Source organism: Neovison vison, chromosome 6 (genome assembly GCF_020171115.1).
Source record: "Neovison vison isolate M4711 chromosome 6, ASM_NN_V1, whole genome shotgun sequence".
NCBI classification, from domain to species: Eukaryota; Metazoa; Chordata; class Mammalia; order Carnivora; family Mustelidae; genus Neogale; species Neogale vison.
In genome coordinates, this window is record NC_058096.1 from 171,926,333 (window position 1) to 171,954,284 (window position 27,952).

Sequence of the window (27,952 nt, forward strand, 5' to 3'; positions counted from 1 at the left end):
AAGTTCCTGAGTGACTTCATGAGGCCCTTCTGCTACCCCTTGTCCAAGATGTGGTGTGATCAAGAAAGCAACATTGTTGCTTTAAGCTACTGAGATCTTTGGAGGTGTTTGTTATCGTGGCAAAACCCAACCAATCCTGACCGATACAGGGGGTCAGGGAAAGCGTTCTGGAAAAAGTGATATTTGAGCTAACCTTTGAAGGATGATGGGATTTAGTCAGGAGAGAGAGGGAGTTAAGGTTGTTTTAGATCGAGGGATTAGCCAGAACAGAGCATGGGATACCTGGGGAATGCTGGAGCATGGGGATCAGAAGGGAAACGCAGAAAAGGTAAACAGAGGAGTATCCCTGGGAGCCCTGAATAACATGCTGAGAGATGGGCTATCCACAGGAGGGGGAGGACCCCTGGCTACACTGAGCCAGTGCCTCCCGCCCCAGTCTTCCTTCAGAACCATCAATTCTTCAGGGTTGACACAGGCCTGGCTCCCAGAGCCCACGCCTGGGGTTTGTGTTTCTTTAAAGTCAAACTTGCCACGCTCCATATTGTGTAGAACCATGGCACCAAAACAAACCCCCTCCAAACTCACTCCACGAACCCCATTCTGGCTGCCAAACCACCCCCGCTGGACCACGCCGGTTGCCTCAGCGCTCTGGGAACGTCCTTTGAGCAAGCAGCTCCCATCCCACCAAGCATGAAAGCCTCCCTCAGTGTCTGTCTCCCTGGGAATCTGCTCAGGGCCTGATTCTGCATTAATTATCCAATGACACCAATTAGCCCTGGTCTACAGGCTCCCTCCAGCCCCAGTCCCTGCTGGAGAAATCCGGCAGTCCCCCAAACAAAATTGGGCTGTGTGCAGCTGTGGACCCACCTGAAAGGAAACCAGCTTTCAGATCTATAGCCACTAGTGGGAAAATCCACTTAAATACACATTTATTGAGCACCTACTATGTACCAGGCACGACTAAAACTACAGATAAAAAGGTAAGCGTGTATAAGTTTTGCCCTCTACTAGTATGTTAGACCAAAAAAAAAAAAAAAATCCAAGTTATTTAAGGAAGGAGACAGCCACATAGCTACAATAGGTTGTTTTTTGCTTTCTCAAGGTTTATTTATTTTAGAGAGAGAGCAGTAGCAGGAGGGGCAGAAGGAGAGAAAGAGAGAATCTCAAGCAGGCTCTGTGCTCAGCTCACTCTCACGACCCTGAGGTCATGACTTGAGCAGAAACCAAGTCTGAGGCTTAATGGACTGAGCCACCCAGGCGCCCCAGCAACAGTTTTTTGTGTTTTATTTCATTTCTTATGTCTTAGTAGTTTCTGGCTTTAATTCTTTTAAGACCTACAGGCCATTAAATAAAACCTTCAAGAATATCTATTATCATGACAGAGTAGTGGGCCAAAGAGCACAGCCTTTGTGGAACACTTGCTAAAAATACAAAAATTCCTGCACCTCATCCCAGACCCACGGAGTCTGAATCTTTTCTGTACAGCTCCCTGGCAGCTGCATTTTGCCACATTTCCCCAAGGACTGCTTATGCATGATAAGGCTTCTACACTACAGAAGTAGAGTTCCCTGGCAATGAAGGAATGACCTACAAATTCCACCTGAATAGTATTTTTGAAGAGGACCTGGGGATAGTATCCTGTATCCTTCGAGAAGCTACTGAAGGGCTCGACTTTCTCCCCACCAAAATACTGTAATGTACCCACTCACTGCCAAAATTCTGCAGGGGAACCTCATGGTGTTCATCAAGTACCTTGTTTCTAGATTAAGAGTCTCCTAGGCGACATATATCTACCACCTTGCCCACTGCCCCCAACAGCAACCCAAATGCCCAGCAGCTGGTGAATGAGAAGGGTGAGCCCACACAGGAGAGAAAGTGGGCCAGTGCAGATGGTGTGCTTTTCCCAGTCCACCCCAGGCTCTGAATTTTTCATTAAAGAAACACTTACATGAGGTCCCTAGCTACCAGGGGGGCACAAACACACATGCCTTCTTATTGATGTGGTTGTTTTCTGAACTGGAATTTGAAAACTGGAAATGGTACAGGGGTAGAGGGGCAGCAGAGGAGGCAGATCAGCCAGGAGGGAGCTGGCTCAGGTCCTCTCTCTTCCACATTTTGGATGCTGCAAACTTTTGAGTCATGCAGCCTGCCTTGATGCCCTCTCGCTTAATTGAACAATCTAATTCCCAAAATGGGAAGCAGATTACTAAAAGCTACGCAGGATGAATTGCTCTTTTGTTCCACCAGACGCTATTTGAAAACATTCCCAAATGATTTTCTTTAGGTTTTACCATAGCTGACTCTAGCTAGCAATGGACCTTGGGTTTCTAAAGATAGGGGGGTCGGGGGCCAGGTTCTCAGCCTGCAGGCCTGTGGGTTGTTTTGAAACCCACAAGGGCAGTCTTTGAGAGCCAGGGACTGGGGCACTCAACTCCGGAGACTTGGAGAAGGCACAGCTCTTCCTGGGAAAAAGCTTTCTTAATGACCCTCCCCCATGAAGAGCTGGGACAGGAGAAAGGTCTGAATAAGGAAGAGTTTGCTGCCAACACCCTGGCAAAAAAAAGGACCAAGGAACAGACCTCCCGACACTGTCCAGGGAGCGGGAAATGTTGAAGACTAGACAGAACTCTTTGGAGACCTTTACTCGAGTTATACTGAACAACTACTATGAGCCAGGAAGGGAAGCAGATCCTTCCTGAGGCATCTTTTTCAGGCCCTAAGTGTAGAGTATTTCTGGAGATTGCTATCCAGAGACTAAAATCTCAGAGCTTGGAAGTATGAGGCCTCTGCTTCTCCACCCCTGTGCATATATAGAGATGGACTGGGTTCAGATTGAGCTCTGCTCCTTACCAGCTGTGTGCCTTTGGATAAGGGACATCACTTCTCTGAGTCTCAGCTTCTTCATCCATAACATGGGAATGACAATACTTCCCTTTGATAGGTTTTCAACCATCATCTAACCCTCTCCACAATCCTTGAGATTAAGTACAATCACCATCATTTCAAAGTCATACCAGGAGCAAGCAAAAGCCCTGGGATTTGAATCTAGGGCTCCTGGCTCCAAAGGCCACACCTTCAGGCTCAATGTTAGCTCCTAGATTCCCCCCGTACACTTACCCTGTAAAATGACGGCTTTCCTCTCTTCTTCATAAATTAAAGCTGTTGGTAAATGCATGCCCCAAAGCTATATTACATGTCTTTGCATATGACATAAAGGTAGTACATATGTCCTTCATACATTTATTAATTTATTCAAGTAGCACTTATCAAGGTGTCCTTAGTGTGTCCGTGTTACAGCTGGGGTTCTATAAAAAGCTCATGTTCTAAAGGGGAAAGCAGACAAGAAAACAGAACTGGGCATGGAGAGGGTCAGGATGGAGAAAAGCAGGGACCCTCACTGGGGATCTGGCCAAAAATAGGATGTGGAGATGTGACTGAGCCAGGGGGTCCTAGAGGGTAGGAAGAGAATTAGCAAAGAAGTGGCAGAGAGAGCATTGGGGCGGAACGGCCACCAGGTGCAAAAGTCTGGAAGGAAGGCTCGGTGAGGTCAGTAAAGGGCATAGCATGTTGGGTCACTGTACCAGAAGCTAGGGTGAGAGGTAGGGGTGAGAACACGGCTGGAGTGTGAACAAGGGCTAGACTATGAGCCTTGCTAAGGAGCTAGGGTTTCGTCCTGAGGGCAACAGAAGCCTAGTAGAATCTTAAAACTCTTTGGCTGCAGTGGGAAGAATGGACAGTAACAGTAGAATGGGGCAGGGCTCCCTTAGTTTAGACACTAAAGGGGGAGGGTCTGGACCAAGGTAGGGGAATGGTCCTGGAAGGAATAAGTGGACTTGAAAAGTGCACAGGTACAAAGTGACTGCCAGCGGGTGGCAGGTAGCAGGGAAGAGGGAGGTCTCAGCCGACTTGGTTGGATGTGGGGTCATTAGTTGAGCAGGAGTGGAGGTTGAGCAGGTAGGAGGAGGAGGTGGTAAAGAATCGATCTTTTAGACAAGATGATTCTGAGGATTGTGAACACCCAGGAAGCTGCAGTGCCCAGAGGCAATTGGGGCTCTGGCTATAAAGCTCTGAAAAGAGCTGCAGGGATGAGATTGAGACCTGAACTCAGGGTGTGCTGGGAGAGCATGAGGCTTCCTGGGGAGAGCTGGAGGAGGAGGGAGAGGCCCTGCCACGGAGCTCCCAGAACCCCAGCGTTCACAGCGCAGAAAGAGGAAGGGAGGAGTCCTTGCCGCAGGCAGGCAGAAAGGCAGGGGAGCAACAGGAAAAGGGGGTATCCCTGGAGGCAGAGGGCATTCCAGAAGGGGAAGCAGCCCATCTGCCACGTGCTGGCAGGCAGTCTGGTGAGAGGGAGGGTGTTGCGGGATTTGCAACCAGAAGGTGTGGTTGAGGCAAGGCGAGAGGGTCCTTATGGGGCAGACTTCAGGCTGCTGGGGAGGGGGGGGCAGGACAGACTTCAGGCTGCCCTGGGTGTGGAGCAGATACACCATGGGACCCTGGTGAGGTGGCTCTTTGAGGAAGTTGGGCTCTTGTGGATCAGAGGCTGTGGTAGCTAAAAGGGTCCCACAGAGTACAAAAGCGGTTTTGCTATGCCAGTTTTGTTCTCAGGTTGGTGCAAGTGGGGTAGTTAATGGGTAAGGGGGGAATGGGGTCAAACATAGGATGGGATAGGGTGTAAGGGAGAAGGGGGGGTAAAAGAAAGAACACGCTGGTATAGATGTTGCCATTTGCTACAGGAACAGGAGGGAAAGAGTTGGGGAAACCATGAGGCCAGTTTGAAAACAAACCATCCTTATTAAGAGACTGTCAGGAGAAGACTGGAAGGAGCTGGCAGTGGAGGGGGCAATGGCAGATGCCACTAAAAGCCCTACAGCTTGCTACATTCAGTGCTTCCTGTGAGGAAGGGCTGAGGATTATTAGACCCATTTTATATATGGGGAGACTGAGGCCAAATGAGGTAAAGCACCTTGCCCAGATTAGGACTTGAAATCAGGTTCTTCTGGAGCCCATCCCGCATCCCCCAACTGCTGTCTTCAGAAAGGGACCTAGGGAGAGAAGGCATCTCACTCAAGGGCCCTCCTCCAACTTTCAGGGTCCTAGGGAAATTGCTGGAATCCTAAATCTAGTCCTTAGGCATCACTCCCTTCTCAGTGTCTCATACTCAAACAGACTGGGTCCAGTGAGAAGGAAACAGCCTCACACCTGGGGCTTCCCTAGCTTCCAGAGCCAGGAATGGTCTGAACCAGAAGAGCAGAGAGGGAGCAGGCAGCCAGGCCCCCCTCCCCCACCCCCAAAGAGCCTGGGAGAGGCTGTGTTGGAACAGCTCCCAGCACGGCTGGTCAGTCGGGGAGGCCTCATCTTAATGTCCAGCACGGAGCCGGAGCCGGCAAACACATCACCTTTCTTTAACCTGCCACGGAGGAAGTGCTGCCAGGGACGCAGAGACCGCCCTAAAAACTGGCACTGAGGGGCCTGGCTATAAATAGCCTTGCTGGTCTTCCCTTCTGGTCTCCCCAAGCAACAAACAAAAAAGGGCCCATCACCAAAACAAATGTGCCTTCCCTGCCCCCTCCAGAACTTCTCTGCCTCCAGGGTTCTGCTGTCACTTCTCTGGGAAGAAAGAAGAGCAGCCCCCAGCTATTCCTGCATATGGGGCTCATCCCTAGCCCCTAGCAGGAGTCCTAAAACCCCCTGGAGGCTCAGGGCAAGGAACCCCCTTATCAAGAAAATGAGGCCTCCTCAGCATGCAACCTTTGAGCAGGTGCAAACTCTATGCTACTCCGAGTACCCTGAGGACTAAAGCCACAAGGAAGAGGAAAGCAGGGCATTCTGCCCTCAAGAGAGCTCACTACCCAGGGGTATAAAGACAATAATAAGGACGTAAAAGCTTGGCTTTCCCTCATGTTTACTCCCAAGGGGAATGCAACCGCTATTCCCATTCACATATGAGAAAACTATGGCTTATGCAAATTTGCGTGCCCAAGAAGGCTGAGGCAGAACCTGAAGCCAAATTTGTTCAACTTTAGAGGCAGAGCTTGGACCCACTGTCTGGTCATGGGGAAGATAGGCCAGAACCGTGTCATTCAGGGAATACAACTAGGGACCCAAGTTGGCCTGAGAAATCCCTGTAGGCGAAGCAGAAGTCCTCACCAGCCCCCAAACACACTCTGACTTCTCTACTTTATAGCATTCATTCCTGCTGTTCCCTCTGCCAGGAATGTCATTCTCAATTCTCCCAAGCTATAAAAACTCCACAGGTCCTTTAAGCACCTGCTCAAATAATACAAAACTTCACTAAGTGCTTTCTTCACCCTTAGGGTCAGTCCCTCCTTTCATTTAAAGGTTAAGCAAGCATCTAATTTGCACCAGGCACTCCTAGGTCAGGGGCAACAAATTTTTTCTCTAAAGGGCCAGATAGTAAGTATGTTAGGCTCTGCAAGCTATAAGGTCACTGTCCTAACTACGCAACTCGATCCTTGCAGTGTGAAAGCAGCCACACACAATTTATAAATGAATGAGTATGGCTGTCTTCCAATAAAACTTTTTTTTCACAAAAACAAACAGCAAATGAGTTTTGGTCAGTAATCTCCAGACCCCTGTCCTAGGCTAATGCTTTCCAAAGAACACTAATCCCTCAATCACTCCAAGTTCTCAGGTCACACCAGGCCCTCACTGGAGAAAATGATGTACACTGTAGCTCTCCTTTGAGAGTCTCAATGATCATAAGAATATTAAAGGCTCTGAGAATTCCTGCAATAAAGACACCTTCATAGTTCTCATTCACCCAATGTTTCCCAAGTTTACTCAGAAGTGTTCCCTATTAGAGTGCAAATTAAAACCATAATGAGATAGTATTTCACACCCATTAGGGTACAGCTGCTTGGATGGCAGTAATCAATAAAACAATAACAAGTGTCCTCAAGGATGTGGAGAAATGCAACATCATATATTTATTTCTGGTAGGAATGCAAAATGGCTTAGCCACACTGAAAAATGGTTTGGCAATTTCCTAAGAAGCTCAACATAAGGGGGCCAGGGTGGCTCAATGGGTTAAGCCTCTGCCTTCAGCTCAGGCATGATCTCAGGGTCCTGGGATCGAGCCCCGCATTGGACTCTCTGCTCAGCAGGGAGTCTGCTTCCCCACCCCCTGCTCTCTGCCTGCCTCTCTGCCTACTTCTGATCTCAGTCTCTCAAATAAATAAATAAAATCTTTAAAAAAGAAAGAAAGAAAGTAACTCAACATAAAACTCAGAGATTCCACCCCTAGGTTACTCATAATAGCCAAAAACTGAAAGCCACCTAAATATCTATCAACTGATAGATAAACAAAATGTGGGATATCCATAAAATGGAATGTTATTCAACCACAAAGAGGGATGAAACATGGAAACATGTCAGAACATGGATGAATCTTGAAAACATGCTAAGTGAAGGAAGTCAGTGACCAGAGGACCCACACTGAATGGCCCATTTATATGCAAAGTCCTAACTAGGCAAACCCAGAGAGAGGTGGAGGAGTGGTGGCCTGAAGACAGAGGTGGGAGGAGAGATGAATTGCAAATGGGTACCAAAGCCCTGAAGAGGGTCCTGGAAATGTTCTCAACCAGTATTGTGAGGATCTCACAACTGGCAGTTACTCAAAATCACCAACTTGCACACCTACAGGGGGAGCAGTGTATGGCATGTAAACGAGATGTCAGTTATTAAGAAGTTAGGAAGAAAGTGTCCCCTGCCACCATTCTGCCTTTCCAAAGTGTTACTTGCTAGCATGACACAGAACATGCGCTGGAAGAACACTCTGGTACTCTTGTGTCTGTGAGCTTGTTTTGCTCCTACTGTTCAGAGGAAACGGAGGCTCCCTGTCATTACTGACCTCGCCTTGGATCACAGACTGTTGGGTCGCAGAGCCTGGACTTGCACCCCAGCCTCCTGGGCTGCAGCTGCTGGTGGGTGAGACCCACGGAAGTAGAAGGTGGTGAAAAGAGGAGAGTGAGTATAGAAGAAGGGACTGTTAAAACATCGAAACTCAGGGAAGGCTCCCAAACACTTGTACTTCATGGAGAGATGTAAAACAGAGGTACTGCTGGTCAGGAGGCAAAGGGCAGAAGGGACAAACTGAGCAGCAGAGGGGCTGCCACAGCTTTTGAAAACCCACTGGTTCTTAACAGAGTCCATCCTCACACGGGTCACACGGATCCCCTGCAGTAGAGAGGACTTGCCACCCATGGCTGGGGTCCCAGGACCCTCCAATTCCTGAGCCTTTCTCCTCCTCTCCAGGACTCTGCCTAGCCCTAACCTGCTGCCCAGGCCTTTCCAGCCCCATCCCATGGGTTCCCACAATACCCCACCTCTGCATCATCAGCCACCAAAAGCTCTGATGGAGTCTGACCATCTTTGCCAGCCCTGGCCCCTCTGAGATGTTCTGTGTCAAGGTTGGCAAGGAGTCACTGCCTGCCATGGAGGGACAGCAAGCAGGAAAGGCACACATGCCATCAGGAAAAGTCCTTGGTGACTAAGGAGATTCAGAGTAGGGAGTGGGGATTTGCCCCCACCTCCGGTGTCTCCCTCCAGGAGATCTCCATCCTTTGAATGTCACCTTATCCTTGGTGGGGGGGTGGCGGGTAGGCTGGATGCAGGAGTGAGAGGCACTCCACTGGCCAGTTACTTACTACTCACGCCCGTCATTTCACATGGACTGCACCCTGAAGCCTGGGACAGGTACACCCATTTCACCAATAAGGGAATAGAGGTTTCAGATCACGTGCCCGGGGCCCCACCAGTAAGTGGGAGGGACATGTCCCCCAGTTCTGGTGCTTCTTCCCCATCCTGGATGTCTTCCAGGAGAAGTATAGGGCAGACAAGAGGGTGTGTGTCTAGACTAGACATAATGCACTAAGATTTGATAACAGTCCCTAACTTATGCGTTATTCTGTGCCTATAGTCATTTATGAACGCCCGTGCCACCAGCTGCAGGGCCATATGCTGGAGGCCGGCATCAATTTACATCTGTCATCATAGCACATCAGAGTCTGCCAGGGTCACACACAATACCTGGCTCAGCTGGAAACCACAATATTCTTTTAAAATCAAGGTTCAAGGGCGCCTGGGTGGCTCAGTGAGTTAAGCCACTGCCTTCGGCTCAGGTCATGATCTCAGGGTCCTGGGATCGAGGCCCACATCGGGCTCTCTGCTCGGTAGGGAGCCTGCTTCCCTCTCTCTCTCTCTGCCTGACTCTCGGCCTGCCTCTCGGTCTGCTTCTGATTTCTCTCTGTCAAATAAATTTAAAAAAATAAAATAAAATAAAATAAAGGTTCAAGCCTTTTCCTAAAGGAACCTCTTGAAATCCAACAAAGACAGAACCCCAAAGATTATTTTATTTTGTTTTGGCTGGGCTCCAGAGCTTTCTCTTCATTCATTCCCCTGTTAGTTTCTCCCTTCCTACATCAATAATATCTGCCCATCTGCTAAAAACTATTCCTTCAAGAGCATCAGTCCACCAGCCTACAGAGAGAAGGGACATGTCGGTCAAATTCTGCCACATGATAGAACAGGCAGTTGCTGGCATATCAGACATGGGCAGGAGGAGCACGGAGGGGTGAAGTGACACAGGGAGGACTGGAGAATCTGCTCTCAGCCCGGGTCTGCCTCGGCTTGCCGAGAGAGGCAGTTTGGACTAGACCCTAACCTCTCACTGCCTCAGAATCCCCTCTGTAGGAGGAGGACCCCCACAGTGATGCCACACCATTTATCCCGGGGATGGGTGGATTAAATTGAAGTAGCATGGCGAGAGGGCATGCTCGGGGCGGCGCACACAGCCAGTGCTTTCCTTCCCTTGCTGTACCCAACAAGACATAAAAGGAACCTCAGACAAAGCCCTTCTGGCTCTGTAAACTGCAACTTCCCATTATTTAGTGTAAGACATTTTTTGTGAAAACAAATACACTCCTGGCTGATTTTATATACAAATACCTTTACTCCACCAATCAACAAAAGATCATAGGAGCAGATCAAGCTCTTTAGCACTTACTAACCAAATACTACTGCTCCCATTCTGCAGGCAATGAAAGTGAATTGCAGAGAGATTTAAGTAATGAACACAAGGCTAATAAATGCAAGCAAAAGGATTCAGATTCTTGCTGTTTGGTCCCAAAGCCCAGGTCTCTGCATCCCCATACTGCATCACTGTTCTTTTAAAAGAGCATTTCTGTAATTCTGTATATGAGCCAGGCCTCTACCCTCTGCTCTGCTCACAGTGCTGTGTTTAGACTGCATCAGCAGCAGAGCTACAAACTGGTCCTTCTCGAGGCAGGAGCTCTCTGCAAGCTGGCACCCCAGTGCTGACAACTGAGGGCAAATAGCTCACAGCTGGGGTGAGGGGGGACCCCCCCCCCACTTGGGCCTCCATTTCTAGCAGTGGGGGAGAGCTGCCTGCTGTTCCTTGAATGGGACACCTGGGTCTTGCCTCAGGGGTGGTTACCAGGGTGGATCTGATGGAAACAAGAGAGTCACAACAGTGGCCTTTGGCAAGTAATCCCTCTGAGTTTCAGCAATGTGGAAATGGAAACCCTCTTGCGTGTGCTCTTTTCCCTTCTTTTACTTAAACAGACTTTCTATATTTTCTGCCAAAAAAACAAAAAAGAAACAAAACAAAACACAAACTACTTTTGCAATAAGGAAATCCCAGTGTTCACTGGAGAACCCACTTCTGTAAAAGAGAGTTGACCTTTATTAATAGATCTAAATTCCTGAACCTGGGAACTGATTTCCTTCAATAGACATGGCAAAAAGAAAAGTAAAAATGTTACTAAATATACAGGGAAATATTGGCAGGAAGAGATTCTGAATTGTTAATAGTTGTTTCTTGGGGGGAGGGGCCAGGAGGAACATACTACAGCAGACTCCAAATTCTTACATTAAATCATAATCCCCAAATTGATGGTATTAGCATATGGGGTCTTTGTTAAGTGATTAGGTCATGAGGGTAGAGTCCTAATAATGTGACTAGTACCCTTATAAAAGAATTCCAGAGAGTTCCCTTATCCCCTCTACTAGGTGAGGACACAGTGAGAAGACAGCCGTCTATGAACCAGGAAATACGTTTTCACAGCACACCAAATCTATCAGCACCTTGACTGTGGACTTCTAGCCTTCAGAACTGTGAGACATAAATTGTTGCCAGTCTGTGGTATTTTTGCTATAGCAGCCTGAACCTGTGAAAACACATATTTAATATGTGATACACAAAAGTATCACATTTATGTAGCTGTTGTGTTTGAATCACTTACCACACTCACTACTTTTACAATCAGTGAAATGTTAAATAATTACAATAAAGAGGACACAAAATGCCAGTTCGGGTTTGCTTTGGTGCATCTCCTGAGGGCGGGGAAGAGCTGCCCAGGCCAGCTCCTTTGCACTGAGGTTGGTGTGGCAAAACCTTGTACATCTCAAGGGGACTTCCTCCCTGCTCTCCTTAAGTCAGGGCCCCTCGTGTCTCTCTGGCAGTGAGGATTGAGCAGCAGGAATTAAGGGAATTCCTCAGTCCATTGGGGGAAGGACCTGTAAGGAAAGGCAGCTGCTCCCTCTGATGCACACCCCAGAGCAGGGCCCTCTGGAAAAACCAGGGCTGCCTGGGGGCAGTGGGAGCTGAGAGTTTTGAACTCTGGTATACGAAGTGGACAATCTCTCAGTTTCTCCAAGATAATGTTTAACGGAAAAATGGATATTTTTTTTTCTTCTACCAATCTGCTGGGCCGATATAAAATTAAATGAGACAATGTTAACAAAAATGACTTGTAAGATAGATAAATAATGACTAGTAAGGTGAAACCAGAGTTGTAATTGGGATTAGTCACTCAGGAGAGATCATTGTAATAAATTACAATGTATTCAGTAACTCCTCATCTTCTTTTTTTGAATTATGAAATAATCATGCTTTTGTTTTTAATTTTTTTAATTCAAATAGTACAAAAAAGTATAAAGCAAAAAATAAATCTCTTTCAATATCCTTGCTTGCCTTCCATCCCACTCCTGGGTGAAAATCATGGTTAACAGCTTCCTGTGTATCCTTCCAGAAAAAAATCTATGGGAAGAAGGTATATACATATATTTTTATAATTATGGTATTATATACAACTTTCTACACTGTGCTTTTTCTAATTAATTATACCTTAGAGGTCTTTCCCGTATCAATACATTTTCTGCTCATTTCTTTTTAGCAGTTCTTGCAAAAATACCATAATTTATCTAATCAGTATCATAGTTAAGAACATTTTACATGTGTCCTTTTTTTTTTTTTTTTTTAAATGATCACAAACGCTGTTGCTGTTGGCCTGCTGTTCATAACTAGCATGGTCACCCCAGTGGAATAAAGTTCCACAAGTGGGTTTTTGGGGACAAAGCAAATGCACTGCCCACACACTGAGGGTTACTGCTAAGTTGGCTTCCACTGCTGTGTAAAAGCCGGGAGAGTCCAGGCAAATTTAGAGCCTCCCATCTGCCCTCATCAGAAAAAGCCCACCAAAGATGTGTATAGGTAGTAGGTATCTTAGTGCCAGTGGGTAGGTGGAAGGCATTAGCGGATCAGAAGGGCAAGTTCTCTTACTCTCCCAGGGCATGGCATGGCCAAGCACAATTACCTTCATCCCCATAAGACTTGTTTCTACCCATCTTTCCTGATAGGTAAGGGCACCATTCCTCCCCACACCCCCAACTCCTGCCCTCTCTCCATGCAGAAACTTCAGTTTCATGTGCCTAGACCAAGAAAGTGCTCCCATGACCCCTGCCTCCTGCCTCCTGCACCCACCTGGCAGCATGGGTGATCTGTCTTACTCCCAGATCCCACCCTGTTATCACACGGATATGGCCTTTGGAGGCATCCCACAGGATGATTTCAAACCCTTTATTTTATTTTTTAAGATTTTAGTTATTTATTTGACAGACAGAGATCACAAGCAGGCAGAGAGGCAGGCAGAGAGAGAGAGAGAGAGAGAGAGAGGAGGAAGCAGGCTCCCTGCAGAGCAGAGAGCCCAATGTGGGGCTTGATCCCAGGACCCTGGAATCATGACCTGAGCCGAAGGCAGAGGCTTAACCCACTGAGCCACTCAGGCACCCCTCAAACCCTTTAGAAAGGCATCAAAGTCCTTCATGCTTGGCTCCAGTCTCCCTGGCTGCCTGCTCTTCCCCAAACACCTCCAACACACTCCCACTGCACGGTCACGGCTCCTGCTACTCCTTTGACTCGAAGGCTCATCCCCAATATCCAACAGGCTGCCTGCCTCCTTTCTCTCGGGTGCCTGCTCAAAGAGGCCTTCCCTGATCCTGTGACGCTCGTGCTCCCCGCTTGCTTATTCTCCAGCAGACCAATCCTGACTGAACCTAATACTTTCTGCCTACCTTGTTGTCTGTGACATCTACTCCACCAGGCAAGTCTTTGGTTTTGTTCCTGCTGTATTCCAGAACCCACAATGATACCTGACATACAGTAGGTACTCAGTAAAGACTTGGGACTGACTACATGTTCTGGCCCTGTCTACTTCCTCAGCAAAGCCCCCACCATTCCCCAGTCTCCACAGGCATGGACACTACAGGTAAAGTCTAGAAGCCTCAACATACTGCTTCAGGTCATTGGGTTCTTGCCTGTGCTATTTACTCCACCAGGCATGCTCCTCACTCACTCCACTGGCAAACACATAAACTTCTATTCTCCCTGCAAAACCCCACTAAGCCTCATCAGCACTATGAAACCTCCCCAAAGCCCAGGCATCCAGGCTTCCTCATTTTAGCTCAATGCAATCATCCTACAAATATTTCTTGCTTTATATTTCAAAAAAAAATATTTTATTTTATTTCATTATTATATGTTTACTTTCCAGGTTCCTCCACTAAGCTATGTGCTTCTTCAAGGACAGATAGCATCCCGGAGATCTTCTAGTTACTGATAAGGTGCCCAGCACCCAGTAGGTTCTCCGAAAGTGTCAAAAGAACAATCAAATGAAGTAAATGCACTGGGAGCTGTTCAGGTCCACTCTGAGAGGCAAACAGACCAGGCTGAAGAAACTTCTCTTAAGAATCCTGAAAAGAATCCACATAGGCTTTCAAAGAGCTGAATGATAGCTTCCTTGTAAAAATTAGCTACCACATACTGAGTACTCACCATATGGAAAGCACATAGGCCTCATCTCATCTAATGCTCCTGGCCACCCTGAGAGTTAGGTCCTATTACCATCTCATTTTCAGGGATGCAGATGGAGACTCAGGAGGGTAGCTGCCTTGGGTTGAATGCTGTGCTAGTGGAGGAAGTGAGGACTTAAACTGGGTTCTAGAACTTGCTGGCTGAAGTCTACACTGTGTACACAAAGGGGGTAATACATTGGGATTGGGGTACTCCAAACTAGCAGAAGTAGACAGTGACACCCGATGTTGGGTTCTGACTTAGGGAAAGGGTCTGGGAGGCACTTCTGACCCTTCGGTAGGAGACGCAAAGGCTCTTTCAGACATATAAGCCAACTTTGCACAAGGATCAGCCATGAATCCATACCTGCAGAGGAAGGGGAAAAACGGGGCATGGAGCCTCAGTACCAGGAGCTAACTCAGGCACCCCATTTACAACCCATGAAAGTTCTCCTTTAATCCTCACAGTGATCCAGAGAAACTGGCAAGGCAAGGAACAGGGCTAATCTCCATCTCACAAACAGGAACGTCAATCACAAATATTCTCTTTCTGCATTCAACCCTTTCCAAAGGGCCTAAGCTATCCTGGGCTCAATATAGGTGAGGACTCATTTAATCATCATCTCAGGCTTGCAGATGGGCTTTATCATGATCACCTGCCTCCAAGGGATTAAAAAATATCCATTCATTCATTTATTCCCTCCTCCACTCATCCATCTCAGCTAATATTTATTAAGTATCTAGAATGTGCTGGCCGAACAATAGAGAACAAACAAGGCCAGTTCTTGCTGGCATGGGGCTTATATTCTAATGGAGGGAGGGAGAAAATGCACAAATAAACAAAGACAACGGAATTTCAGTAAGTACTGTGTAGACACAATAACAGAAATGCGGTTGAGAGAAGCTGAGTGCTGATATAGGTGGGATGGTCAGAGAGGGCATCCCAAATGACATCTGCATTAAGATGTAAGGATGAGAAGGAGCCAGACACCCAAGGAACAGGTGAGGACTCTTCTAAACAAAAGGAACAACAAAAGCCTGTGACGGAGCGTGGGACAAATACATACAAAGGACAGAAAGAAGGCCAGTGCAGAGGAGGGCAATGGTAAGGGGAACGAGTCTGAGAGGGAGGCAGGGCTGGGCGCTAGGTCCACAGAAAGAATCAGGGTTTCTCTCCAGCTCCTCTGCCTCCCGGAATTTGTGTCCAAAGAAAATCAAGTGGCCAAAATGATTTAGAAATAATTTAATTTTAAAAACTCATCCAGTGAAGATAAACCAGGACGATAAGACCTCATCCTCCTGAATAAAGATATAGAACTGAAAACCCTTAGAGCTTAATTTAGGCCCAGCACACAGTATGTGTTCAACAAATGCTAGTTGAATGGACACTGTGCAAAAGTGATTTCAACTGCATACACAGCAAACATGGACTTGCTGAAAACCTGCAGACCAATGGGATTCAAGGCCTTAAGTGAAGAAAGACCAAAGCCCACCAGATATCATGATGCTAGTTACATGCTTGACAGTACTTGATCCCACCAGAGGACATGGGCTTAACATTTAGAACTACAAACATATTTAGATAAATGCTCAGATGCCAGATGTATAATAAGTTATTAAGAAAACCAGGATGGCCTAATTTTGAAATCTGACATCAGAAAGACAAATGGCTCCTGCCCCCTAGACCTCCTGCCTGAGCAAGAACCCAAGACTGACCCAGGGCCAGAACTGTTCTCACTGCCTAAACCAACAATTTATATACTGAAAAAGGAAATGAACCTTTAAGATGGGGTGGGGAGGATCAGGTTGGGCCAGGTGTCCAAGGTCAAGGTAAACCATGGGCAGTCATGGGCAGGGAAGTAACTAATATCTTGTTACTGATTTTATGATAGTTTAGGGGCTTGTCTCCCCTCTGCTTCTAGAGGACTAGAACTGTATCCCATGCTTCTGCCTCCCCCAAATGTGCAATAGTCCTTCCTATGTGCATGCTCATAGGAGAACATGCTCACAGACATGCTCATGTCTGTGCAGGAACTCAGACATTTGTGGAATGAGTGAACAGGCAGGCAGCTGAGGATCTATTTTTATCAAGCAGTGTGGTCCTGAATGAGGTCCCTGTTGTTAGAGTCAGTGAGGAAGGACAATAGGAGCACATGTGAGACCTGAACCAAGGGGAGGCATCTGTGTGCCGGCCACACAGGGAAACAGCAAAAAGAACCAAAGAAGAAATGCTTCTGAGGAAACTTGATCCAATACTTGAAGAGCTGTCACACTGGCAAGGAATTAGGCATGCTCTATCCAAAGCCCCAGAAGTCAACTGTCAGCTGAATTTAAGGAAGAATTCTTTCCCAGCAAAGTATGTGTCAAACTGTGTTTTGTGGACTGCTAGCACTCCGGGAGTGGGGGTGCAGTACGAGAAGGAAGGGAAAGATTCCAAATGATTCCACAGGAAAATATGTTGAGGAATTTGAGTTAATCAAAGATAACAGATGTTCTTGCTGAGGAGCACAGCTTTTGGCCCTTCTCAAATTTATGTGGCCCCAACAGCTTTCCATAGGATGTTATGAATATCTCACAGAGTCTCTGTTCTAAGCTCATCTGTGAGAAAAGATGAATTAGAGCTGACAAAAGCATCTTATGAAAAGTGGAGTGTCACACCAGTTTTTAAGTACTTTTAGAACATAAAATTCAACACTGCACATATAGTACAGACGCAGTCTAGGAAAAAACTGGAACCACTGGTTTATTCTCCCATAAAAAAGTCCAGATAGACTTTCATCTGGAATGGCCAAGTGGAAAGCCAAAAGGTCCAGTTACACATGAGTATGTAGATTAGCTGTCTCCTCCCACCACTTGGTGCCCATGTAAGTAGGTGATAGGGATATTACAAAGAGATCCTGGAAGTAATCAGTGTTGTTGGGTGAGCAGCTTAGTGACAGGATGAGTTCTTGCCAGAGCCCACTCTGACTCCTCATGCAAAAAATACTGCCTGCCTGCCTTGCTCCCATTCATCTATCCATTCTGTAAATATTCACTGGGGGGAGGGGGGTCTTCCATAGATCAGCAGTAGTAAGTAAAGCCAAATAAGGTGTTGCTTTAGGACTACCTTTTGGGGAATACAGACAATAAACAAATCCATTGCACAAAAAATGATTTAATTAAGGTTTTCTATCTATATTACAAAGGAAATAAATGGTGCAAAACAATGGTAAGTTACACAGAGATCTTGTCTAGTGTGGGGTTTCAGGATGGGTTCTCTGAGGAAGCACAGAGACCCTGTTTTACAGATCCTCAAATGTGCAGGTCAAAAATAAGTCTCTGTGACATTACTCTGGGAAATCATGGCCCTGGAGGGCTGGGAAAGGCCACACAGGCCTACCCACCACAGTAGCCTCCTCTCTAGCACACATCTTATTATGCTATATTTGGGACAATGACTCAGTAGGTCTGGGGAGGACTAGAGAATCTGCATGTCTAACCCAGTGATTCTCGTGCTGCTAGTCTGCAAACATTTAAATAATACTACTGTATTGGGCATTTTGAAAAACCTAAATAAATGGAGAGCTATACCATGTTCATGGATAGAGAGGCTCAATCACAAAGATGTCAATTTTCTTCAAATTAACTTATAAATTCAATATACTTCCAACTAAAATCCCCATGGAGTTTTTTTTTTTCTTTATTATTGTTTAACCTGAAAACTGAATCTAAGATTAATTTGGAGGGCAATTTTGGAAAAGAACAAACTGAGAGACTTGTCTTACTATCTCCAGACTTACGATTAAAGTACAGGTGAGGTATTAACATACAATTAGCCAAAGAGAAAATGTAACAGAATAGAACAGAAAGCCCAAAACAGACCTGTACTTTTAGAAGAACTATATATGCAAGACAGCATTACAAATCAATAGGGAAAAGAAATACTACTGAAGAAACTGATAATTTATATTTTAAAAAAAAACAAAACCCTGAACTCCTACATCACATCATATGCAAAAATAAAATTCAAAGTAGGTTACATCCCTCAATATGAAAACATAAAACATTTAAAACTCTTGGAAGAAAATACAGAAGATTTTTACAACTTTGGGGTAGGGAAATACATTTTAAATAAGATACCAATTATGGGGCGCCTGGGTGGCTCAGTGGTTTAAGCCGCTGCCTTCGGCTCAGGTCATGATCTCAGGGTCCTGGGATCGAGTCCCGCATCGGGCTCTCTGCTCAGCAGGGAGCCTGCTTCCTCCTCTCTCTCTCTCTGCCTGCCTCTCTGCCCACTTGTAATCTCTCTCTGTCAAATAAATAAATAAATAATCTTTAAAAAAAAAAAAAAAAAAAAGATACCAATTATGCAAACCAAAAAGAAGAGACTGGCAAATTTGACTTTAATAAAGTTGAAACTCCTGTATGCCATAAACAAATAAGAAAAGCCACACAGTAAGAAAAGCTATTTGCAGCATACTTATATTCAGAATGTATCAAGATACTAATATCTAGAATGTATCAAGAATTCCTACCCATGAGAAAAGACAATCCAAGGAGAAAAAGATATGAGCAAGAAGGTCACAGATGAGAAACCCAAACAGAGGAAAAAACACGAAAGTAATTAGAGGAATGCAAATTTAAAATACTAAGATTCAAAATTAAAAAAAAAAAAATCAACCAGACCAAGTGCTTTCTAGAATATAGAACAGAAGAATTTTCATACACTATTGTTTAGAAAGTAAACCAGAATGATCCTTTCAGAAAGCAATTTGACATTATCTGATAAAACCCATGATGCATGCACCCTACTACTAGCAATTCCACTACTAGGTATACCGCCTAGAAACCTCCATTCACACAGACAGGGAAGCATGGAAAAGACATTTATTGTGTGCTTAGTAACAGTGGGAAACAGGAGAAAGTCTAAATCCCCATCAAGAGGAGCTGGCTAAACACAATGTAGTCTTTTTATACATTGAAATACTACACGGCAGAAAAAAATTAATGAACCAAACCTATATGTATCAGCATGGGAACATCTTAAAACCAATACTGAGCAAAGAAACAAAGTTGTGAGAGAATATAAATAATGGATACCATCAATACGAAATTTTTAAAAATGCAAGAAAGGTCTAGGCACTATTTGGGAGATGAATATATAACATATTATTAGCATACAGTTTATATGTAACATATAATTTTATACAAACTTACATGGTTACTTATTAAAATGTATAATTATATATTAATATATCATGTGTATATACATATGTGTGTGATACACACACACACACACACACATCATGTGTAAACATGAGAATGCTCAGTCTAAATTCAGCATCGTGACCTCTAAAGAGGGAAGGAGATAAATGGTATCTGGGGAGAGAATTAATATCACTCATAAAACCACTGGCCCTCTACACTACTTATAATAATCATTAGGGATTAAGGTAAGGGATGTTGTTGAATAAAGCCATATTTTTTTCAGATTGAAAGCCTCAAAAAGCATTTAGCCCAACCTCTGACTCAGAGAGGAAGCGTCTCTTCAGTACTTGGAACAAGGGATCCTCCTACCTCTACTCAGAAGATGCTAAGTCAGAGCCACTGTGTCCTGTTATGCATGTTGGTAATGCACAATTCTGGAGCACACATTTCACTATATAAATGATGCCCTCTAGGGTTGTGCAGTGAACAGCTTCTATAACCATTTTTGGCAGCCCTATAACCACTAGGTCATAAACCCTTCTGGAATGCTGATGAAGAAAAATGACCATCCACACAATTACTGCTTATAATGTGGGTAGATTCAAACACCTCCCCAATAATGATTAGAGGTCCTCCACTAGCTGAACACTTTCAGAGATGGGTGATCACAAGCTTCAGAAGTACTTGCAGATAGTGCTGTGAAACTAAGCTCTTGCTTTAAGCACATTTGAAACCAGCCTCTCCCTCTATCCATCAATGCTGATCTGCTTCCCTTGAGAATGACACCTCAGCTACTGAAAGAAAATGAATCCCCCTTGTCCCCCACCCAGACTTCTGCTTTCCAGACTATAGTTTTGACTTAGGTTATTACAAACACGCTGTCTCCTCTTTTGTTAAAAATGCCTCTTTTTTAACTATCATTTTACGAGTGCTTCTTACCCTAATAAGCAACCAGGCATGCTGACAGGTCATCAAAGAACAAAAAAATCATTTCTCTCAGCTGCTTCTTTGGGAAACCTCTAAAATCTCCAAAGCCATCAAATGCCCACAGAAGCTAGCAAGTGCAAAGCCAAAGAAAGAAGAGGTCAGGCTTTTCCCAGAGTGGGGCAACGTTAACTGAGCAGAACCAGGACAGAGGCCTCACAGGCCAAGGGACACAAATCATTTTCCACTTACTCCCAAAACTCCATGACGGGAGATGTGGCATTCTGCAGGGACACATGACTGTGGTTGCTCATGTTCAGTTTCTGGAACTCCACACAATTCTCTACAGTGGAAACAAGACAAGAAATAGAAGATTAACCTCTGCAAGGGCTGGACCTTGGGAAACATTCAGATTTGATGATGCAACCAGCTGGTTTTACCTAGCCGCTCCAAGCAAACATGCCTCAGAGAACACTGGGGTTGGAGATCAATAACTTGTCAGTTTAAGAGAGAGGTCTGGTCAGATTAGAACAGGAGCAAAATTGGGAGGGGGGCAGGGCACCTTCTCTCAGTCCCACTCCATACGTCCTATCCAACTCTTCCTTCCTGCCTTGCTCCCTCTTTTCTATTTCTCTACTGAAGGCCTGCCCATGGCATCTCTGTCCTGCCTAGTGGCCCCAGCAGGAATGGCGGGACTAAAGGAGTTGTGTCAGTCATGGGGTCACTAGGATAATAATACATTTGAGACTGAGTTCTCCTTCATGTAGAACACCAACATTGTAGCTGCCTCAAAAAGACATGATAACTGGATGAAATGTCATGAGCCTGTATGTGTAAAGGATTTCTGCTTTCTTCACCATTCCCTCAATTGATCCGTTGGTCCAAGGAAAGTTTTGTTGAATGTCTCTTTATTTCATGAAACTTAATGACCAAGGGGGATTCGAATTTCAGGTAAAAACATCCAACTGTTGAAACTTAATGGCCCAGATCAACCTCCTCCTCCAGGAAGACTTACTCAAACTCCCTCCCCTCAAATGCTAAGAAAATTAGGATTTAAAGGCCCTCCAAGGAACCACCTTCTCTAACTCCCTTTATTTTGAAGAGGAGAACCTTAAGGTCCAGAAATAGTCAACGGACCTGCACCTATACCCTCTCCCTCCTCTACAAAGTCACCAGCCAACTGTGGACAGACCAGGGAGTCAGCTGCTTTGTTATGGTCATCACCCAGCTCTGTTCCCCACCAGGGGACCCATAGTTCTTTACAGCACCCCTGGTTACAGAGCCACCTCAGCCAGACTGGGAACTCCCTGAGGGCAGCTGTGCTATTCACTGCAGGGGCCCTGCACCCAGCAACAGAGTCTGCATAGAGCCAGTGCTCTGCCCAGTCAGGTACTACTCTCTCCTCATACGTGAGCAAATTCTCCAGCTACATCTGTGAATTCTGGAGCAGGAAGCCCTCCTATACCTGATGTTCACCACATCAACAGTGTTCACACATTCTTAGTGAAAGCGGGCTACAAACCAGGGGCAGACAGGTTCACTGTCTGCTGGGGAAATGTCCTCTGATCACTGGCCTCCTTCCTGCTCCCTTGGCAAGTGCTAATCATCTTCTGAAGAGGGGGATGGGTGTGGGGTCCACAAAGTCCTGAAAAGAGTCTGAAAACCCGAGATTATAGATGCCCTTGTGCCTTTATCCAGGGAGAGGAGTCCTTAGTTTTGATCAGTCTCTAAAACAAGGGTTTTTTTCCCCCCTAGAGTAAAAAAAATTTCTCAGACATTCGACATGGACAAGGTGTTTTTATTAAAATGACATTTAGTTATGTACAAATAAATGAGTGATTATAGTATTATGGTAATCATACAACTATAAAAGCAGAATTAAGTTTATACATTAAGTATCAACTACAAAAGACAATTCAGATTGAGAGCATAAAATCGATGTGTAGTATAATGCCATTTTGTGAAGTTAAATGGACTTCCCAACAGAAAAATGGAATTAACAGGGAGGAGGCAGGGTCTATGGAGCTCTGCTTGCCTGTTCTTCCACTGGCTACTTGAGATTCAATGCTACTACCATTTTTTTTCTGGTCACTCTTGCGCAACATCCTTATTCTTAGAGTTTGCTACATTCTTAACTGGACTTCACTTAGTACTGAAGCACCATTTATAAATTAAATCTCTCTGCTCTTCTCCACTGGCCACCATCCTATTTATCAAAAACAAATCTTAAGTTGCAAACACGCACAGCCAGGCACTGCAACCTCCTGCCTGACCTTGGTTATAAGATGGTTGTGCACAGAATCCATGGGTGCATATTTTTAGAGTGTCCTCAAAATAAACACACAGAATTAAATTATCATGGAGGACTCATAGGCCTCCTAGAGTATACACTTGAATTTTAATTTGAGAAACATCCCAATGAAATCCCTGGCCAAAGAAAGGTTAAGAACCACGACCCTAAAGAGAGACAATGAGAGACCTCTACAAAATGCAATGGGTGGGAGCTGGATAAAGTCATGCAGGACTAGAAGCTACTTCACAGCACTTCCTAGGCCTAATTGATACTGTTCCTTCTGCTGGTAACCAATATCCTACCCAGTCTTACTGTATCTCAGGATGACAGACCACTTCCAGAGACAACCTAACCACAGGTTATAACACAGATGATGAATAGCTTAAAGCATGTGTGCCGACTCCAGTCAAAAGGCAGTGGCTCCCTGGAGCAGAGCGGAGAAGGGTTCTGAGGCCAAGACTAGATTCAAAAAGGGAAGAGGTCTACAATGGATTGGTGATATCTGCTCTGAACCTGGCCATCAGATAGGGATTGAACGTGTTATTTGCCTTCCCTGGATTATAAGACTCAATCTTAATAGGATGGACAAATTGAAAAGCCAACAGCACGTTAGAATCCAAAGTAATCTAAAAAGTTATCCACTCGAGGGAGTAGGAGAGTGGTAAATTCAAATATCTACCTGAGTTAGACAGGTAAAGTAAATATGTAATGTGGACTAAGTGGAGACTGTGGCCAAATTGAGGACAGAGATGTTATCCAAAGACAACTGCTTATTAGCCCCAGAATTGCTGCCAAGCAAGAATTTGGCAATGTGGGTCTGCTGTTGCCAGGTTGTTTTTTTAATTTTTCAAGAGAAATTGGAAATCTGGATTTTCATGTGAGGTCTTCTGGTTTTTAAATTTTGTCAACGAGATACATTTTTGAAATTCACTGATCACTGATCAAAAACCTAATGGTGGGTAGGCCCCTGGTTTCCAACCCTTAATCTAATCTAACCCCTTCATTTTAGAGAGGAAAATCTGATATCCAGAAATGCAGGGCTGGAAATGGAGCTTGACCCCCTCATACCTGCCTGCACAGGGCTCAGTCTCTATATTTGGCAAAGTGAGGAAAGAACATCACCATTCCACTACCTGTGCCAATTCCTGGGCCAGGGCTCAGCTCAGGCTCAGGGCTGCAACCCACAGAATGAAACCAGACCCAGTTAAGAACTGACCTCCAATTTCAGTGGAGTCTGGACTCATGTCAAAAGGCCAAAGGCTGATTGATCTCCAAGATATGGGCATACCCCCAATGCCAAGCCCCCCAGCACCAGCAGACAGACCCTCCCTGGGGGCCATACCTGTGTTCCATTCGTGCCCACAGGTGGCCCAGGGAAGCTCTGTAGTGAAGCAGTTGCTCAGGTAGAAAATGGCCCATGCCAGGATGATAATGTAGTACACGTTTAGATGGGCCTCAATCACCTGTGTTGCGTAGCCAATGCCTGAAAGAACAAAGGGAATGATTTGCATCTCTCTCCACCTTGTTACAACAGTCTCAGCTACTTTTCACAGCCTGACATCACTCAGGCACCACTTAATTTTCTAACTCAATGCTTACCTTCAAATAAAGGGCAAATTTTCCTCCAACATGTAATGCCACCTTCACTAGTGAACTGTCCCAGAGCTGTTTCCAAGAAAAAAACAGGAATTCCACAGCAAATAAAAAACACCACGTAGGGAATCAGGAACGCCCCTACAAGGATGCAAAGTAAGGGAATGCGGTTAAAATTGCCTCGACTATTTCAAGTTTGACACAAGAAATCTTTAGTAAGCACCTCCTATGTGTGAGACATGTTCTCTGAGCTTAAAGTCAAGTCCACACCTTGAGTCAGAAAACATGTCCCTGGGTCTGTGCTGTTTGTACATCTACCTCCCATCTCCCAGCCTTAACTTCATCTGTAAAATGGGGCTTTAAAAATCAATATCTATACCACTCTTCTCACAGAAATGTACATCTAAGATGATAATGTAAAAGTGTTCTCTTTCCTTGATTCTGTGTTTATATATTTCACCCTCCAGCATAGGTTAAATCCATTCCCTTTCTGAACATTACATTGTCCTTTTGTATTCTAAAGTAACCTCAACAGGCTAGGGAAAGGTGACCCCTTCTTCTTATTTACTTTGGAAGTAATCTACAAAAAGAATGTTTTCATTAGGAGATGCATTCTCCAGGAGATGTGCAATAAGCAGCCTCAGGCCCCAGCACATGAGGGTCTGATAAAGGAGCTGAGTTATAAGAGGTTTGCTGTAAGAATCTATCTATTCAGAAAGGTTGACTTTGAATCAGTCTGAGAAAAGACCACCATAAGCTTTAGGGCTCCTATCTTGATACACATAATACCCATTGCCTGGGCCTTTCTGTGAAACAAATTAAATAACTGAGGTGAACATGAGCTATTTTAACCAGAAAGGGATTTTTTTCAAATCCGTCATTCTCTCTCACCCTTCTAATAACAAAGCTTGAAAACACATGCTATTGCCCACCATCTGATCTCACAAACGAAGGCTTTAACTGAAATTGCTTTTTGCTAAATGAAGTCTCTTTAACCTTAGAATTAATAACAACAGTTTCGATCAATCCTGATAGTAGGACAGCATCTACCAGATTTTGAAAGGGTTTTAGCTTTTTTGGGCAAGATACTTTTTTTAAAGTTTCACAATGGGAAAGAAATTCATTAAACTATTGTTAGGATCTATGAATAGAACTGTGTATTTTTTTTTTAAAGGCAAGCAGTTGGTAATCAGATACCCCAACTCTATCAGAAGCAAAAAGTGAGCGGGCGTTGGTGGTATAGTGGTGAGCATAGCTGCCTTCCAGAAGCAAAAAGTGTGTGAGAAGGGACAAGAGGATCTGTTTGCTGAACATAAATCTAAGTGTTTACAACAAGCTGCAGTAGGTTCCCTAATACATTGTAGTATACTTGTGAACCCTCTAGAACCTAACAGGTGGCACTTTCTGAAAAACTTTTAGCCTATGTATTCACAAAACTAGCAATCCTTAAGATAACTAGCTCAATTAAATCAGGTTATCTGTGTACCTAATGGAGACTCTTGGCAAATTACAGAGAAAAACAAAAACAAAAACTAATTTTTAAACTTTGCTCACTACACCTTTTTTTTTTTTTTTTAATCTGTGCAGAATTTGTAATTAACCCAACTCACTCTGTTTTCTCCTTTTAGGCATGCATTTGGTTTTGGCATAATAATTTCCTGTATTTAAAAAAAGGTGTTAAAACAGTTTTTGTCTGGGACTACCCTAAAGGGTTTCCACAGGTTTCTAAGAAGACACGGCAGCTACTAAAGGCTGAATCTGCAGAGGCAGAACTCACAGCTGAGGCCATAGGGCACATTCCGGGTCTCCAAGGCCACTCCCTCTCTCTCTTGTGCCAAGCCACCAACACCGGCGGCCACTTCATTACCAGTGCAGAACAGGCTTGGAGCAGCCTGTGCCTTCAGAGTGAATGTCTCCAAAGAAAGGGACCGGGCCAAGCAGTACCCTTCTCGCTGTCCCTGCAGCTGCTCGCACAGGAAGTCCAGCTCCATGCAACCTAACAGTGTGGTCCCTGCCAGCCAACTTTTGAGCCACCTTCAGTGGGATCTGGGGATCTGCTGAAGGAGCAGGAGAACAGCAGGGAGAGAGAGGAATGCATAGACACAGGCTTTTCCTTAGAGAAACTGCCACCCAAGAAGGTATCACAAGGTCCCTTGCCATGCACCTGTCTTCTGTCCTACAAATATGATAGGTGGAGACTCCTAAAGTCCTTGAGCAGAAAGATTTGAGGATTCACTGCAGCATCACCACCAAACTGACTTGGAACGTCACTAGGAAAGACTCTCTCATCTCCTTCCTTTCCCTGTTCCCTGCTCCAATACCTCTAAGTATCTCCTACACATTAAATCAGTATTGTTGCTATTTGTCTTAGGTGGCTCTGAGACTAGTGAAAGGAAGTGCTTGGGGCCAATGTTTCCACCAGATGGGCCAGGAAGGGGACCTAGTGAAGGCCTTAAGGGCAAATGAAAGACTGGGCAGGTGATCAAACATTAATGCCCCAACTTAAAGTTTTCCCTGTTGTCAGTCCAATTCCAGTTTAAAACAAGGCCTTGGTGGCAGAATTCCATCTTTACCTCTCACAGGGTTATTTCTTTGAACCTTTGTATCCTCATCTGCAAAATGGGTACGCCAATGCCCGCAAAGATGACTTGAAGGATGCAAGGAGATGATGTAGGTAAAGCTTGTTACAGAGTCTGGCATTTCAGTAAGCGCTCAAAACCTGAGCCTACTCAGATCACGATGAGAGTCCCTTTCCTTCATGCTGGTTTCCAGTGAGGAAAGCGGAGGATCAAAAGGTTTGTCTCCTGCCCTTATCAGTGATACGGGTACAAAAAGCAAGGGCTCCTAGCCTAGGCCTCCACCTCAAGTTGCCACAGAACACACCTGGCTGTCAAGTCCCCGCGTGCCAGCAGGCGGCACATTCAGGTGCGAAGAGGCGCGTGCACATGCGCCCTGGGAGAGGCGAGTCTAGCCCTGGGAAATGCTCCCGCGCCAGGTGGCCCACAGAGGGCATTCCCCCGAGGGTCCCGCTACACGCAGGCGCGGGCGGGGTCGCGCGCTCGCCCCCTTGCTCCCCGCCCCCACCGGACTGAGTTCCCCTCCCCGTTCTCTCTCACGTCGCGCGTGCCGCCTCACCTCCTCCGTTCTTGTAGCACAGGTAAGGGAAGCGCCACACGTTGCCCAGCCCTATGATCTCCCCAGCCACGCTCAGCACGAACTCCACCTTGTTGTTCCAGTGGCCACGCTCGTGGACCGCCTTGTCGCGCTTGTCGCGCGGATCCCGCGCGGACGCCGCGCCCCCGCTGCCGCCGCCGCCGCTTCCCAGCGCCTCAGACTCCCGCGCCTCCTCGGCAGCCTTCCCATTGCCCAGAGGCAGCGCCTTCTCCGCCGTCATGGCCGCGCTGGCTGCCTCGTGCGCCGGGCCCGGCTCTGCGCCGCCGCCCCGGGCGGGCTGGCTTTTCAGGAGGCGCGAGCGGGCGGGAGGGGGAAGCAGGGGGTGGAGCTGAGGGGCCGGGCCCGGCCAGCGCGGGGACTGGAACGCCGCGCCGCGGGCCCGGCCCTCAGGGCGCCCACGCCGCCTCAGCCCGGCAAGGCCCGGGAACCCGCGAGCACCTTGCGCGCGCCGAGCACCTTGCGCGCGCCGAGCACCTTGCGCGCCCTTCCTTGCTGTTCTCCTACCCTCTGGCCTCAGGACAAGAGAGGAAGGGCCTAGGTTGGGCTCCTGGCACCAGTCCCTCAAGTGTTTAACCTCTGAAAGCTTGGGCCTAGATTGCCCATCTCAAATAA

General features: G+C 45.9%; 1 protein-coding gene across 1 annotated transcript in view; it reads right to left on the reverse strand.

The window, feature by feature from the left end:
- Positions 1–27,560, reverse strand: part of SLC6A11 (solute carrier family 6 member 11) — a 127,996-nt gene extending 100,436 nt beyond the window's left edge. The window contains exons 1-4 of the mRNA XM_044252997.1: positions 27,302–27,560; positions 24,173–24,307; positions 23,916–24,056; positions 20,533–20,623 (exon numbers count right to left, since the gene is read on the reverse strand). Of these exons, the coding sequence (XP_044108932.1) occupies positions 20,533–20,623; positions 23,916–24,056; positions 24,173–24,307; positions 27,302–27,560 (626 nt within the window). The remainder of the gene's footprint in view (positions 1–20,532; positions 20,624–23,915; positions 24,057–24,172; positions 24,308–27,301) is intronic.
- Positions 27,561–27,952: the final 392 nt, after the last annotated feature.